This window comes from Podarcis raffonei, chromosome 2, assembly GCF_027172205.1.
Source record: "Podarcis raffonei isolate rPodRaf1 chromosome 2, rPodRaf1.pri, whole genome shotgun sequence".
Classification (NCBI taxonomy): domain Eukaryota; kingdom Metazoa; phylum Chordata; class Lepidosauria; order Squamata; family Lacertidae; genus Podarcis; species Podarcis raffonei.
Window position 1 is genome coordinate 120,281,120 of NC_070603.1, and position 14,143 is coordinate 120,295,262.

The 14,143-nt window shown below is 45.9% G+C and overlaps 2 protein-coding genes across 2 annotated transcripts in view; both read left to right on the plus strand.

Moving 5' to 3' along the window:
- LOC128409505 (zinc finger protein 11-like) overlaps positions 1 to 14,143 on the plus strand; it is an 18,613-nt gene continuing 4,470 nt past the window's right edge. Inside the window, exons 1-3 of the mRNA XM_053380029.1 lie at positions 1 to 102; positions 2,440 to 2,579; positions 4,942 to 6,627. Of these exons, the coding sequence (XP_053236004.1) occupies positions 2,462 to 2,579; positions 4,942 to 6,627 (1,804 nt within the window). The 5' untranslated portion in view covers positions 1 to 102; positions 2,440 to 2,461. The remainder of the gene's footprint in view (positions 103 to 2,439; positions 2,580 to 4,941; positions 6,628 to 14,143) is intronic.
- Positions 13,511 to 14,143, plus strand: part of LOC128409466 (zinc finger protein 239-like) — a 14,807-nt gene continuing 14,174 nt past the window's right edge. The window contains exon 1 of the mRNA XM_053379982.1: positions 13,511 to 13,586. The gene's annotated coding sequence lies outside the window, so the exon portion shown is untranslated. The remainder of the gene's footprint in view (positions 13,587 to 14,143) is intronic.

A 14,143-nucleotide genomic window follows, 5' to 3' on the forward strand; every position in this document is an offset into this window, starting at 1 on the left:
CGGGGGTCCTCCGGAGCATACGCAAGCCTGTGCAGACAGCTCCCTCCTCCAGCTCCAGCCCAGCCTCTCTCAAGCGCTGCATCGGAGACCCCCCAGGATCTGGTCAGTCGTCTGCCCCCCCATAGCTCTGTGCATGGGGCGATGGGGGGCTGAAGGGGAGCCCTGGGGTGGCAGGGAGGGAGGAGGGTGCGGGGGGGGGGCACTGCAAGGCAGGACAGGGAGATGCGGGGTTGCTGCTGGCCCTCCCACCCCCTACTTGCCCCCCCCCAATGGGATCTTAGGCTCCTTTTGCAGGGGGGGGGATCCTGCGACAGGACTCCAACTCCCATCAGCCCCTGCCAGCACAGCCGGCAATGAGGAATGATGGGAGTTGGAGTCCATCACTCCATCCCGGGTTGGCGTTGTTTCCCGCCCATAGAATCGTAGAGCATAGCTGTCAACGTTTCCCTTTTTTAAATGGAAATTCCCTTATTCCGAATAGGATTCCTCGCAAGAAAAGGGAAAAGTTGACAGCTATGCCGGAGAGTTGGAAGGGACCCCGCGGGTCATCTAGTCCAACCCCCTGCAATGCAGCAATCTGTTGCCCAATGCGGGATTCAAACCCACAGCCACGGGATTAAGATGGGTGGCTTTTCTTTGATCGCGCCTGTGTCATCGGTTTTCCTTCAAAAGGGGAGTTGGTGAAGCCCTCAGCCGCCTGGTTAAATCTTTCAGGTGAAAGGATGGAAAGGTACATCAGGCAGAGGGAGGGAGGGAGGGAGAAAAACTGAAGAAGAACCTGGAAACAGAACGACGCTGGCTGGTAGATTTTGGGGTCCAAAGCATTGCAAAGGTTGGTCACTTCTGTAAAGAGGCTGTTGGAGGTGCATCTCATGGTCTGCCTCATCAAAGCAGTTCATACGTGCACGGAATAAAACTTTAGTAGTAGTAGTAGTAGTAATAATAATAATAATAATAATAATTATTATTATTATTATTATTATTTATTTCCCAGCCACTCTGGGTGGCTTCCAACAAAACAGTAAAATGCAATAACCTATTAAACATTAAAAGCTTCCCTAAACAGGGCTGCCTTTAGATGTCTTCTAAAAGTCTGGTAGTTGTTTTTCTCTTTGACATCTGGTGGGAGGGCGTTCCACAGGGCGGGTGCCACTACCAAGAAGGCCCTCTGCCTGGTTCCCTGTAACTTGGCTTCTCACAGCAAGGGAACTGCCAGAAGGCCCTCGGTGCTGGCCCTCAGCATCCGGGCAGAACACAGTGTCCGAGCAGTAAAAAGGTAAAGGGACCCCTGACCATTAGGTAGTAGCATTAATATTAATATTTTGTTGGGAGCCACCCAGAGTGGCTGAGGAAACCCAGCCAGATGGGTGGGGTATAAATATTATTATTATTAAAGCCTCCATGTGCAGCGGCAGCATATTGAACTTCAGGTGCAGCAGCAGAAAAGGCTCTTCCCTCTTTTAAATTTACCGTATGTTAAATAATATTTCTGAAATAAAGGAGGGAAGTGAGGTTTTGTGCACCCAGTAGATTAAAACACCACCTGCAAATTAAAGAATCGGTTGTGCAGCCTGACTGCAGCCGAGCGAAAACCTTGATTTCAACCACGTTCGAGGTGGTTTGGGGGTGAGACTTGGCTAAACTAGGTCCTGCTTCCAGGCTCTCAGTATTTTGTGTGAAGGATGTACTAGAAATGTGGATTAGAAAATAAAGTCCCTACCAGAGAAGAATAGCAGGTCTAAGTTGATGGACTATGTCGAAATGGCAAAAATGACCAGAAGAATCAGAAATCAGGAAGACCAAAATTGCAATAAGGAATGGGGAAAATTTATAATCTTTTTTTATAGGTAAAGGTAAAGGGACCCCTGACCGTTAGATCCAGTCGTGACCGACTCTGGGGTTGCGGCACTCATCTCGCTTTATTGGCCAAGGGAGCCGGCGTACAGCTTCTGGGTCATGTGGCCAGCATGACTAAGCCGCTTCTGGCAAACCAGCGCAGCGCACGGAAACGCCGTTTAACTTCCCGCCAGAGTGGTACCTACTTATCTACTTGCACTTTGTGCTTTCGAACTGCTAGGTTGGCAGGAGCAACGGGAGCTCACCCCGTCGCAGGGATTCGAACCACCAACCTTCTGATCCGCAAGTCCTAGGCTCTGTGGTTTAACCCACAGTGCCACCCGCGTCCCAATCTTCTTTTATATAAACCGTTGTAAACAGCTAAAATCGTTAGTGGGGTTGGCGAGAGGAGGAGAAGGGCAGAGGGGGGGCTGTGACAGCCAGATTATAAAAGTCTGAGCCTTGGCAGTGAAGCCAAAGGATCATGCAAGTGGTTCATTTCCAGCTACTGACCAGAAGAACCAGGTTTGTTTCAGCCCTGTCTCCTGATTCTGCCATTGGTGGTCTTTGCGTTTTGCGTGAAAGCGAAATCTTGCCTTTCAGGATCCGGTGACCCACTGAAGAGATGGCTCTGCATTTCAAAAAGGAGGAAGAGGAGGAGGTCTGGGCACCCCTGGATCCTGACCGGGCGGCTCTGCATGGAGAAGTCAAGGAGGAAAAGGGCAGGATCCTGGACTCGCTCGGTGAGGGTGTCTGTCTAAAAGAGCAGTTAAGAAACCTACTTGCTGAACGGTTCCTATGCTTTCGTGCCCCAAATCCCATTCTCCTTTTCTAGTGTGATTTGATCTCTCTTCGTCGATTAAGAGCATTTATTTCCCACCTTTCAATTTAATTTTTAAAAAAATACACTAGGGCAGGCATAGGCAAACTCCGGCCGTCCAGATCTTTGGGACTACAATTCCCATCATCCCTGACCACTGGTCCTGTTAGCTAGGGATGATGGGAATTGTGGTCCCAAACATCTGGAGGACCAGAGTTTGCCTATACCTGCAGTAGAGTGTTATGCATGGTTATAGGTAAAGGTAAAGGGACCCCTGACCATTAGGTCCAGTCGTGGCCGACTCTGGGGTTGTGGAGCTCATCTCGCTTTATTGGCCGAGTGACCTGGCGTACAGCTTCTGGGTCATGTGGCCAGCATGACTAAGCCACTTCTGGCCAACCAGAGCAGCGCACAGAAACGCCGTTTACCTTCCCGCCGGAGCAGTACCTATTTATCTACTTGCACTTTGACGTGCTTTTGAACTGCTAGGTTGGCAGGAGCAGGGACCGAGCAACGGGGATTCAAACCGCCGACCTTCTGATCAGCAAGTCCTAGGCTCTGTGGTTTAACCCACAGCGCCACCCGCGTCCCCTCCATGGTTATACATTGGTGCAAAATATTAAAGGCTTTGCATCATCAAAATAGGCATTTTTAATACTCAGTTGCAGGACACATTTAATAGCTGAGAGCTGGAACAACAAGCAAATAACTAAATCATTGTTTTCGGTCCTTATTGTTTTGATAAAATTAATTCAAATTTAATACAAATTTAAAAATGGACTTTCCATCCCGCTTCCACAATGTTTCTCTTCCCTCCCTTATTTGCTGCTCAGCGTAACATACATTTATTAATTCCATTTCAGTGCTTAAAAATATTTTAGCATTCGTTTCCCCCCCTTCTTCATTTCTCATCGACTACATATTTCAATTCCTGCATAGACTTGCATTTAATTATAACAGATTCCCCAAATGTCAGGTAGAGTTACTCTTCACTTTGTCAGCCAACAGACATAATTAACTATAAATCAATATTCCACAAATGCATCTTATTTCTATATATTTATTAACAGGATTGATGTGCCTTTCAGTTATCAGAACCCCTAAGCAGTTTAGAGGGGTGTTTATTGGGTTGTTGATTTTATTTTTATTAGATATTTTGTGGTTTTATATCTTGATTTTATTCTGTGAACCACCCAGATACCCCTGGGTATAGGGCAGTATATAAATGCAATTAATAATAATAATAATAATAATAATAATAATAATAATGCTTATAATATAAAAGAGACATTAAAATTACCAATAAAACCAGAAGCTTAAAAACAAATGAGTGGAAACGGTTTTTAAAAGAAAATCAGCAAATCTTAAAAATACACTTTCCAAAATAAAATCACAGAGTAGTATACCGTAGTTTTCCGTGTATAAGACGATTAAAAAATAATAATAATAATGTTAAAAATTGGGGGTCGTCTTATACACGGATAGTGTAGAGGGGGGGGGCGATTGGTTGCAGCCGTGAGCAGGAGATTGTCAGCGGCGATTGGGTGGGTGATTGGTGGCTGCTGTCGATTGGCTGCTTCTGTGTCAATTTTGTGGGTGATTGTTGGTTGTGGCAAGGCCTGGTGTTGACTGGCTGCCACTGAGGCAATTGGGCGGGCGATTGGCGGCTGCTGTCGGCGAGAGCCAGTGTGGTGTGGTTAAGAGCAGTGGACTCGTAATCTGGGGAACCGGGTTCGCGTCTCCGCTCCTCCACATGCAGCTGCTGGGTGACCTTGGGCCAGTCACACTTCTTTGAAGTCTCTCAGCCCCACTCGCCTCACAGAGTGTTTGTTATGGGGGAGGAAGGGAAAGGAGAATGTTAGCCGCTTTGAGACTCCTAAGGGTAGTGATGAAGCGGGATATCAAATCCAAATCCAAACTTTTGGCGACGTGTGCAACCACCCCCAAAAAAAGCTTAACAACTCTGGGCAATCTTCCCCCATTTTCTTAATTAGGAGTCCCCAAAATAGGGGTTGTCTTATACACAGGGGCGTGTTATACACTGAAAAATATGGTACTTTTCAGATTTACCTGTGTAAAAAAAGCTTTTAGCAGGCCCTGAAGACAGCACAGCGAAGGCACTTGCCTAATATCAAGGGGCAGAGAATTCTTTGCAAGTGCAGGACAGACATTATGAGAGAAATTATGTGGCACATCCCAATTAACAATTACCTGAGATCCTTCAATTATTTGAACTCCCATTTCTGATATGGACTCTTATCGTTTTCTTGTCTTCATTGCAACAGGTGACCAAGGGGCAACTGAGGAAACGGAAGAACTATGGGGGGTGTCACTGGGAAGAGAACAGTGTGGAAAGAGGAAACAGCCAGCAAGGAAAACAAAAGCAAATCAGGGGAGGGAAAAACCCTTTGCTTCCCAGGGGAGTGGCTGCCTTGAAATCGCAACCCCAGAAAAAACCGATCAAAGGAAGAAGACTAGTCAGTGCCTCGTGTGTCAGAAAAGCTTCAGTTCTAGGTCTAAACTCAGAGCTCATTGCAAAATCCACAAAGGGGAGGAACCCTATAAATGCTCGGAGTGTGGAAAGAGCTTCAGTTGGTTCACAAACCTCAGCAGGCATCAAAGAACTCACACGGCGGGGAAAGTGCACCCATGCCTGGAGTGTGGAAAGAGCTTCAGTTCGAACTTGGACCTTAGGAAGCATCAGATAACCCACACGGGGGAGAAACCCTATAAATGCCTGGAGTGTGGGAAAAGCTTCAGTCGCAGCACAACCCTCATCATGCACCAAAGCCTCCACACTGGGGAGAAGCCGTACCGATGCCTGGAGTGTGGGAAGAGCTTCAGTCAGAAGATGTATGTCACTCGTCATCAGAGAATTCACACTGGGGAGAAACCCTATAAATGTGCGGAGTGTGGGAAGAACTTCACAGTGAGGACGAGCCTGACTGCTCATCAGAGAATTCACACAGGGGAGAAACCGTATAAGTGTGCAGAGTGCGGGAAGAGCTTCAGTCACAACTCAAGCCTAGCAATGCATCAGAGGACTCACATGGCAGAGAAACCGTACAAATGCTCGGAATGTGGAAAGAGTTTCAGCATCAAAATTAGTCTTACTTATCACGAAAGGATTCACACAGGGGAGAAACCGTATACGTGCTCAGAGTGTGGGAAGAGCTTTAGTCAGAGCTCAGCTCTCTCCACACATCAGAGAATTCACACGGCCGAGAAACCCTACAAATGCCCCGAGTGTGGAAAGAGCTTCAGTCAGAACGCCGACCTTATTACCCATCAGAGAATCCACACAGGGGAAAAGCCATATAAGTGCTCGGAATGCGGAAAGAGCTTCCGTTTGAGCACGGGCCTCAGTAACCATCACCGGATTCACACGGGGGAGAAACCCTACGAATGCCTGCAGTGTGGGAAAAGCTTCAACAACAGCACAACCCTCAGTATGCATCAGAGGACTCACTCCGAAGAGAAACCGTATAAATGCTTGGAGTGTGGAAAGAGCTTCTGTTCGAGCACAATCCTCATGTACCATCAAGCGACTCACTCGGAGGAGGAGCCCTATAAATGCTCGGAGTGCGGAAAGAGCTTCAACCTGAACAAAGACCTCACTTCTCATCAGAGAATCCACCTAGAGGAGAAGCCCTACAGATGCCTAGAGTGTGGAAAGAGCTTCAATCAGAAGATTAATCTCACGTTTCATCAAAGAATCCACACAGGGGAGAAGCCGTATCAATGCTCGGAGTGCGGAAAGAGCTTCAGTCGAAGCACACACCTTACATGTCATCAGAGAATTCACTCGGGGGAGAAACCGTATAAATGCCTCGAGTGCGGGAAGTGCTTCAGTTCGAGCTCAAACCTCAGTAAGCACCAAGTGACTCATTCCGGGGAGAAGCCCTACAAATGCTCCGAGTGCGGAAAATGCTTTAAAAGGAGATCATACCTCAGTAAGCATCAGAGAACTCATGAAGAGAAGGAAGTATAGAAACGCATTACGCCTAGAAAGAACGTTCATCCAAGTACAACTTCTCAGATTTCACACCCAGGAGAAACCACATGCCATGCGTTGCCTCTTAGGCCAGATCTACACCATAGATTCAAAGCACATCCAACACATTTAAAGAACATGACTTTCCCTCAGAAATCCTGGGAAAAGTAGATTATTAAGGGGTGTGGTTTTTTTGTTTTGTTTTTTAAGGAAAGGGCTTTTAATGGGGCTGGGCTGTTGTTGTTTTACTACCTGTGTGTTAATAGATTTGTTTTTATATTGTTTTAATTCTACTATAGTTTAATTACTTTTTAATATAATTTTATTTTTTGTTTTCACCTTTTACAAATATTTTTACAAAAATTTGTAGCAAAATTGATCTGCGTTTCTTTCGACTTCCCTCCCCTCCTTTCTGCGGTTACTTACTTTGTATATTTTTATTACTGCATATCCAGTTCAAACCTGTTAACTGATTTGCCCTTATGTTCTCTTTTAATTATTTCTTACTGCACAAATTTATGTCTATCCTGCTAATATTTCAAGTTTTACAATGTATCTTCAAATAATCAACAAATGTTCCCCATTTTGTTTCAAAAAAATTCTCTTCTTGGTTTCGTATTCTTCCGGTTAGTTTCACCATTTCTGCATATTCCATCCATTTTATTTTCCAGTCCTCCTTTGTCGGAACTGTTTCTTCTTTCCATCTCTGGACATAAATCATTTGGGCAGCTATAGTACAGTTGTACCTCGGGTTAAGTACTTAATTCGTTCTGGTGGTCTGTTCTTAACCTGAAATTGTTCTTAACCTGAAGCACCACTTTAGCTAATGGGGCCTCCTGCTGCCGCTGCGCGATTTCTGTTCTCATCCTGAAGCAAAGTTCTTAACCCGAGGTACTATTTCTGGGTTAGCGGAGTCTGTAACCTGAAGCGTATGTAACCTGAGGTACGACTGTAATGTATATAAATATATATATTTTTTTCTGTTCTTTGGGTACCTCTCCCCCAAATATTCCTAAAAGTAAAGCTTCTGTGTATTTTTAACAAAAGTTATCTTCAACATTTTTTTCAGCTCATTATAAATCATTTATCAGAAAGCTTTTGCTACCTTACATAACTACCACATATGGAAGAAAGTACCCTCTTGTGGGGGGAAAGTGGGATATAAATATAACAACAACATTAAGGGTACTGCGAATTGTAGTTCTGTGATGGGGGAACCATAGTTCCGAGAATTATTTGGAAGAAATTGCTTTAAATGTGCATTGGATATGCTTTCAATGGTGTGGCTCTGTGCTCAGTTTCCATAGACCACCCAGTCGTAAATATACGTTATTGTAAATATTCCAATTAAGGTGAAACATCACCCATCATTCTACTTTCACTTACATTTTGCAGCAGATTGGTGCTTCGGTGACATTGGTGAGGTTCACATGCCATGTTAAACCACAGTTAAAATAAGTGATTGTTCCATTTTCAGCATGGGAAAAATTATGGAGAGGGGATTTGAAATTTACAGCATGTTATACATTAAAATAGGGATGCGCGTGGCGGTATGGGTTAAACCACAGAGCCTAGGGCTTGCCGATCAGAAGGTTGGCGGTTCGAATCCCCACGACGGGGTGAGTCCCTGCTCCTGCCAACCTAGCAGTTCAAAAGCACGTCAAAGTGCTTCCCACTCCGGCGGGAAGGTAAACAGCGTTTCCGTGTGCTGCTCTGGTTCTCCAGAAGCAGCTTAGTCATGCTGGTCACATGACCCGGAAGCTGTACGCCGGCTCCCTTGGCCAGTAAAGTCAGATGAGCGCCGCAACCCCAGAGTCGGCCACGACTGGACCTAAGGGGTCCCTTTACCTTATACATCAAAATAAAATTATATGAAAATGATGTACAGCTTGTATTTAACTCCTGGGTAAATTAGCAAAAATGTACAGGACAAGTTCAAATATTTGCTGGAAATGTAAAGAAAAGGAAGGCACCTTTTACCATGTGTGGTGGAACTATAAAGTAACAAAGGAAATATGGGAAATGATATATAATGAATTTGGGGGGAAACTGTTTAAAATAATGTTTGTTAAAAAACAACAACAGAAGCCTTTTTGAAAAGACTGTTAATGTATGCAGCAACAGCTGCAAGGAAGCTGCCTGCCCAAAGTTGGAAAAACGATAAAATCCCTACCAGGGTGGACTGGCAGGCAAACTACTGGATTATGTAGAGATGGCAAGAATGACTGGGAAAATCAGAAACCAGGAAGATCAAACTTCAACAAAGAATGGGAGAAATTTATATCATATTTGGCAGACTGCTGTAAATATTTGAATTCTTTGGCAGGTCTTAAATAACTCTTGTAATGTTACATAGACTTTGGATATAATGGAGGACTGAAAAATTAGGATTTATAGTATGCAGTTGAAAAAGTTAATTAAAGAACCCATGGAGGGGAGGAGGGAGGTCTTGAGATTCAGAAGAATCTTGTATAATTTTTATTATTTGTTATTTTGAGTGTGAATGAATTTGTAAAATCAAATAAAAATCTTTTTTTTTTTAAAAAAAAGTGATGGCTTCGTGTGAACTGGAAGCCCCAAGGTATATACACTGCTAAAATACGGTAACACCTTTCGGCTGCTCCCGGATTTCTGACATTGCTCCATTGAGAAGACACCAGAGTCTGACTTACTGGGATGTCCGAACCCGGCTTGCAGTCTGTTTCTCTCTAAACAATGAGCAGGAAAACAAGGACAAACCTGGTAATTTTGCTTGGAGAAACTTTCCACTCTCAAACGGGTCTTACTGTCAAGAAATTTCTTAAGCAGAGGAAAGCATAGTTATCCTCCAACCGCCTCCAGGCACTCACACAGGACCTTCACGGCCTTCACTGGTTCTGATTTAAAGGAGAGGTAGAGCTGGGTGTCATCTGCATACTGATGAACACCCAGCCCAAACCCCCTGATGATCTCTCCCAGCGGCTTCATATAGATATTAAAAAGCATGGGGGAGAGGACAGAACCCTGAGGCACCCCACAAGTGAGAGCCCAGGGGTCTGAACACTCATCCCCCACCACCACTTTCTGGACACGGCCCAGGAGGAAGGAGCGGAACCACTGTATGACAGTGCCCCCAGCTCCCAGCCCCTCTAGACGGTCCAGAAGGATGTTATGGTCGATGGTATCAAACGCCGCTGAGAGATCCAGCAGAACTAGGAAACAGCTCTCACCTTTGTCCCTAGCCCGCCGGAGATCATCAACCAGCATGACCAAGGCAGTTTCAGTCCCATGGTGAGGCCTGAATCCCGATTGGAAGGGATCCAAATGGTCCGCATCCTCCAGGCGTGCTTGGAGTTGTTCGGCAACCACCCGCTCAATCACCTTGCCCAAGAATGTTAAATTTGAGACTGGGTGATAGTTAGCCAAATTGGCTGGGTCTAAATATGTTTTTTTTAAGAAGTGGTTTAATGACCGCCTCTTTCAGCGGGTCTGGGAAGGCTCCCTCACAGAGGGAAGCATTCACCACCCGCAGAGCCCATCGCCCAGCCCTTCCCGGCTCGCTTTTATCAGCCAGGATGGGCAAGGATCAAGGAGACAGGTGGTCGGTTTCGCTTGTCCAAGCAGCCTGTCCACATCCTCGGAGGTAACAGATTGGAATTGATCCCATATAACAGGACTAGACAGAACTCTAGCACTCTCCCGCCCTGGCCCTGCTCCCACTGTGCAATCTACCTCCTTCTGAATCTGAGCGACTTTATCTGCAAAAAACTTTGCAAAAGCATTGCAGGAGATCTTGGGGTTCCTACCAGGCCCCGGTGGTGCAGGTGGTTCTGATAGATTGCGAAACACCTAAAAAAGTCTCCTGCTGCTGTTTTCTGCAGATGCAATGGAGGTGGCGAAGAAGGCCCTCTTCGCCGTCGCCATTGCCACTGGGTAGGCTTGACGTTGAGCTCTAGCCCGTGTCCAGTTTGATTCAGAGTGAGTTTTCCGCCACCGGCGCTCTAGCCATCTCAGCTGTGAGGCCATCAACTTGGGATAAAACATCCCCTACCACTCTCTGGAAACCAGTTGGATCCATTGAGTAGTGGGGGTGGACCATCCGAATCGGTCCCACCTCCCTGCAGAGGGGAAGGATCATGGAGAAGTCCAGTTGCACCAGGAAATAATCTGACCATGGCACTTATTTTGTTTTGCTTTTAGTTAGTGTCAGATCACCAACATCCGTAGAGGTAAACACCAAGTCTAAGGCATGTCCGCGGCTATGAGTTGGGCCAAACTTATTCAGGGATAGCCCCATGGAGGCCATGCTTTCCACGAAGTCCCGAGCGGCCCCTTGTAAGGTCATGTCGGCATGGATGTTAAAATCCCCCAGGACAACCAAGCTAGGTGTCTCCAGGAGCATATCCACCACGACCTGAAGCAGCTCGGGCAGGGAATCCTTGGTGCAGCGGGGAGGTTGGTACACCAATAGGAATCCTGTACTGCCCCTATTGCCCAACTTCCAGAACATGCACTCAGAGAACTGGGCCTTCCCAATAGGACGCCTGGTGTAGACTAATGACTTCCTAAAAATCATTGCAACCCCCCCTCCCCGCCCACATGACCTGGGTTGCTGTGCTTAAGAGAAACCTGGTGGGCAAGCAGCGGCAAGGACAGGCCCATCTGCTTCCTCCAACCAGGTCTCTGTCACACATGCCAGGTCAAATCCTCCATCCACAATCAGGTCGTGGATGGCAGTGGTTTTATTCATCATTGACCTGGCATTGCACAGCAACACCTTCAGGTCATGTGGGTTTCCCTTGCTGATTCCAGTATCCTTCCACTCAGGACCAGACCTGGAGGCAGGGATAGTCCTCAAACAACGACTAAGCCTGCCTCCTCGGTAATGACATGGTCTGGTCTTAGCGTAACTCCTCCTCCTGCCCGTGATCACTGAGATCGGGTGTCCCAATACATTCCCCCCTGTGGAACCTGCCCCAGCCATTCTATTGACTGATGCCCACTCCCAGGCAGCCCTGACCCTTCCCCTTAAAAAGCAAAATACAAACTATATAATAACTTAACAGAATAATAAAAATAGAAGCAAAGCAAGAAACAATAGTGCTAAAATTAAATTACTCCCCACCCTGACTAAATACTTCTCCAAACCCAAGCAGAAATAAAACAATAAAATTATAGAATATTATAAAAAAACAACAACCACCATTTAAAGTGCAGCAAATTAAAAGCACTTAAAACATTTTAAACCATTTTGTCACTTGCTGCAGGGAGCTGCTCAGGCCTCTAAACTGTGGTGGTGAGTGCTGGCCCCGCTCCCTAGGCCGGATGGAGTCGGCAGGAAAGGGAGCAGTCCTCCCAGCACTGACCAGAGCAGCAGCAGCAGTGTCCCGGAGGCCTTGATGGAGGCCCTCAAGCTGTGGTGGTGAGAGGCTCTGGTGAGTGCTGGGTGGACCGCTCCCTTTCCTGCCAACTCCATCCGTCCTAGGGGGCGGGGCCTGCACTCACCGCCACAACTTGAGGGCCTCCATCAAGGCCTCCGCACAGGCCCCGCCCCCTAGGCCAGATGGAGTCGGCAGGAAAGGGAGCGGTCCACCCAGCACTGACCAGAGCAGCAGCAGCAGCAGCATGATGGGGTCGGAGATGCTCATTTATTCTTTCTGGCAGTTCCCTCGTTGTGAGAAGTGAGGTTACAGGGAACCAGACAGAGGGCCTTCTCGGTAGTGGCGCCCACCCTGTGGAACACCCTCCCTTCAGATGTGAAGGAAATAAGCAGCTATCTTTAAAAGACATCTGAAGGCAGCCCTGTTTAGGGAAGTTTTTAATATTTAATGCTGTATTGTTTTTAACACACGATTGGAAGCTGCCCAGAGTGGCTGGGGAAACTCAGCCAGATGGGCGGGGTATACAATTATTATTATTATTATTATTATTATTATTATTATTATTATTAATTACTACATGGTTAAACACAAAATGCTATATGATGCTTTCATTCAGTAATGTCTTCAGAACTGATAGGCATAAAGGAAGAGATTAAGACGCAGAAGAAACAGGTGTGGAAAGATTAAAAGGTCCCAACGAAAGAAGAATGGATAACTAAGATGACTGACTGCCGAAATGGCTAAACTTTCCGTGAAGATCAGGCACCAAGATGAGGAAAAAATCAATCTAGAATGGGAAAACTTTATAGACTATTTTAGAGAACACTGTAAAAACGTCAAAACATTGGCAGGTTTGATGCAACATTTATGAACTAAGAATAGAATTAGGAGGGGAAAAAGAAGTTGAAATTAATTGGAGAAATATAATTATATACAAGGAGAATAAAGGGGGGGAATGGAAACTAGGGGGGCCGGGGGGGGGAGACATTTATGGCAAATTTGGGAAAATGTTATTTTGAAAATTGAAAATAAAAAATATAGATATTTTAAAAATAATTAAGAAAACTATTTGGGGCGCTCGCGCAGCTGATCCAGCGGGGCTTTCCGAAGGCGAGACCAGCGCCTCTCCTCGCTCTTTGCCCGGAGACGCCCAGAGGCTCCTGCCGCTCGGCTCCGAAACGGTTAAGAGCAGCGGCAACAGAGCTGAGATTCCTAGAGCGGAGAGAAAAGGGCTGTCGGGAGAATAGCAGCTTCCGCTTCCTGTCCCGCTTTTGTGGGGGAAGATGCCGAACATGGCGGCGGCTTTCCTTCCTGGCGGAGGCGCTGGAGGTGCGTCATATTATTATGCATTATAACTGGGGGAGAGACTGGGGGTGCTGCTGGAGGGAGTTGTAGGGAGGGATTAAAAAAAAAAACCCTGTTAGGCAAACCGTTTTAATGTAAGCTTTTTTCTGCGTCTCCTTTTTCTCGTCGTCAATTTATCCAGATTTTCACATCTTATTATTTTTAAAGACCTCTTGAAAATTGTTCAGCATTTTGGTGCAGATCTCGCCTAATGCCCACGCTTTTGCAAAGGGTATTTCCCCAAATATTTACATTTCCCATAATGAATGCATTCTGTATAAAATTCCGCTAAAATAATGCATTTATAGGGCTTCCCCCCTTTTTATGGTAGTAGGACATCTTTTCCCAATGGAGGGGCAGATCTTTCTCCTCCTCTCCTCCCTGCAGGCCAACTTGGGCAGGTGGGGGACCTTCCTTGATCTCTCCATAGGGCTTGGGCTCAAGGCAAACCCTTAAGCATTGGGAAACCTTCTTCAGGGGCTCCCCCCTGGAACCTGTAATAATTTTTATCCGGCCTGATTTTATTATAATTTATTAAAATTGTATACCTCCCTATACCCACAGGCCTTAGGGCAGTTCACAGGATAAAATTGCAATATAAAAACTCAAAGTACACATTCAAAACATAAACAAAATCAACCCAATAACACCCCCCCAAAAAAAAACAACAACCCACACACATTTTAAAACATTTGTGTTTCAATTAACTACAGCAATTTCTGCAAGAGAAGTTCTGGGCAGAAGAGGTTTTTAAAAAAGGAGAAACAAGCAACTTCAAGTCCACATTAA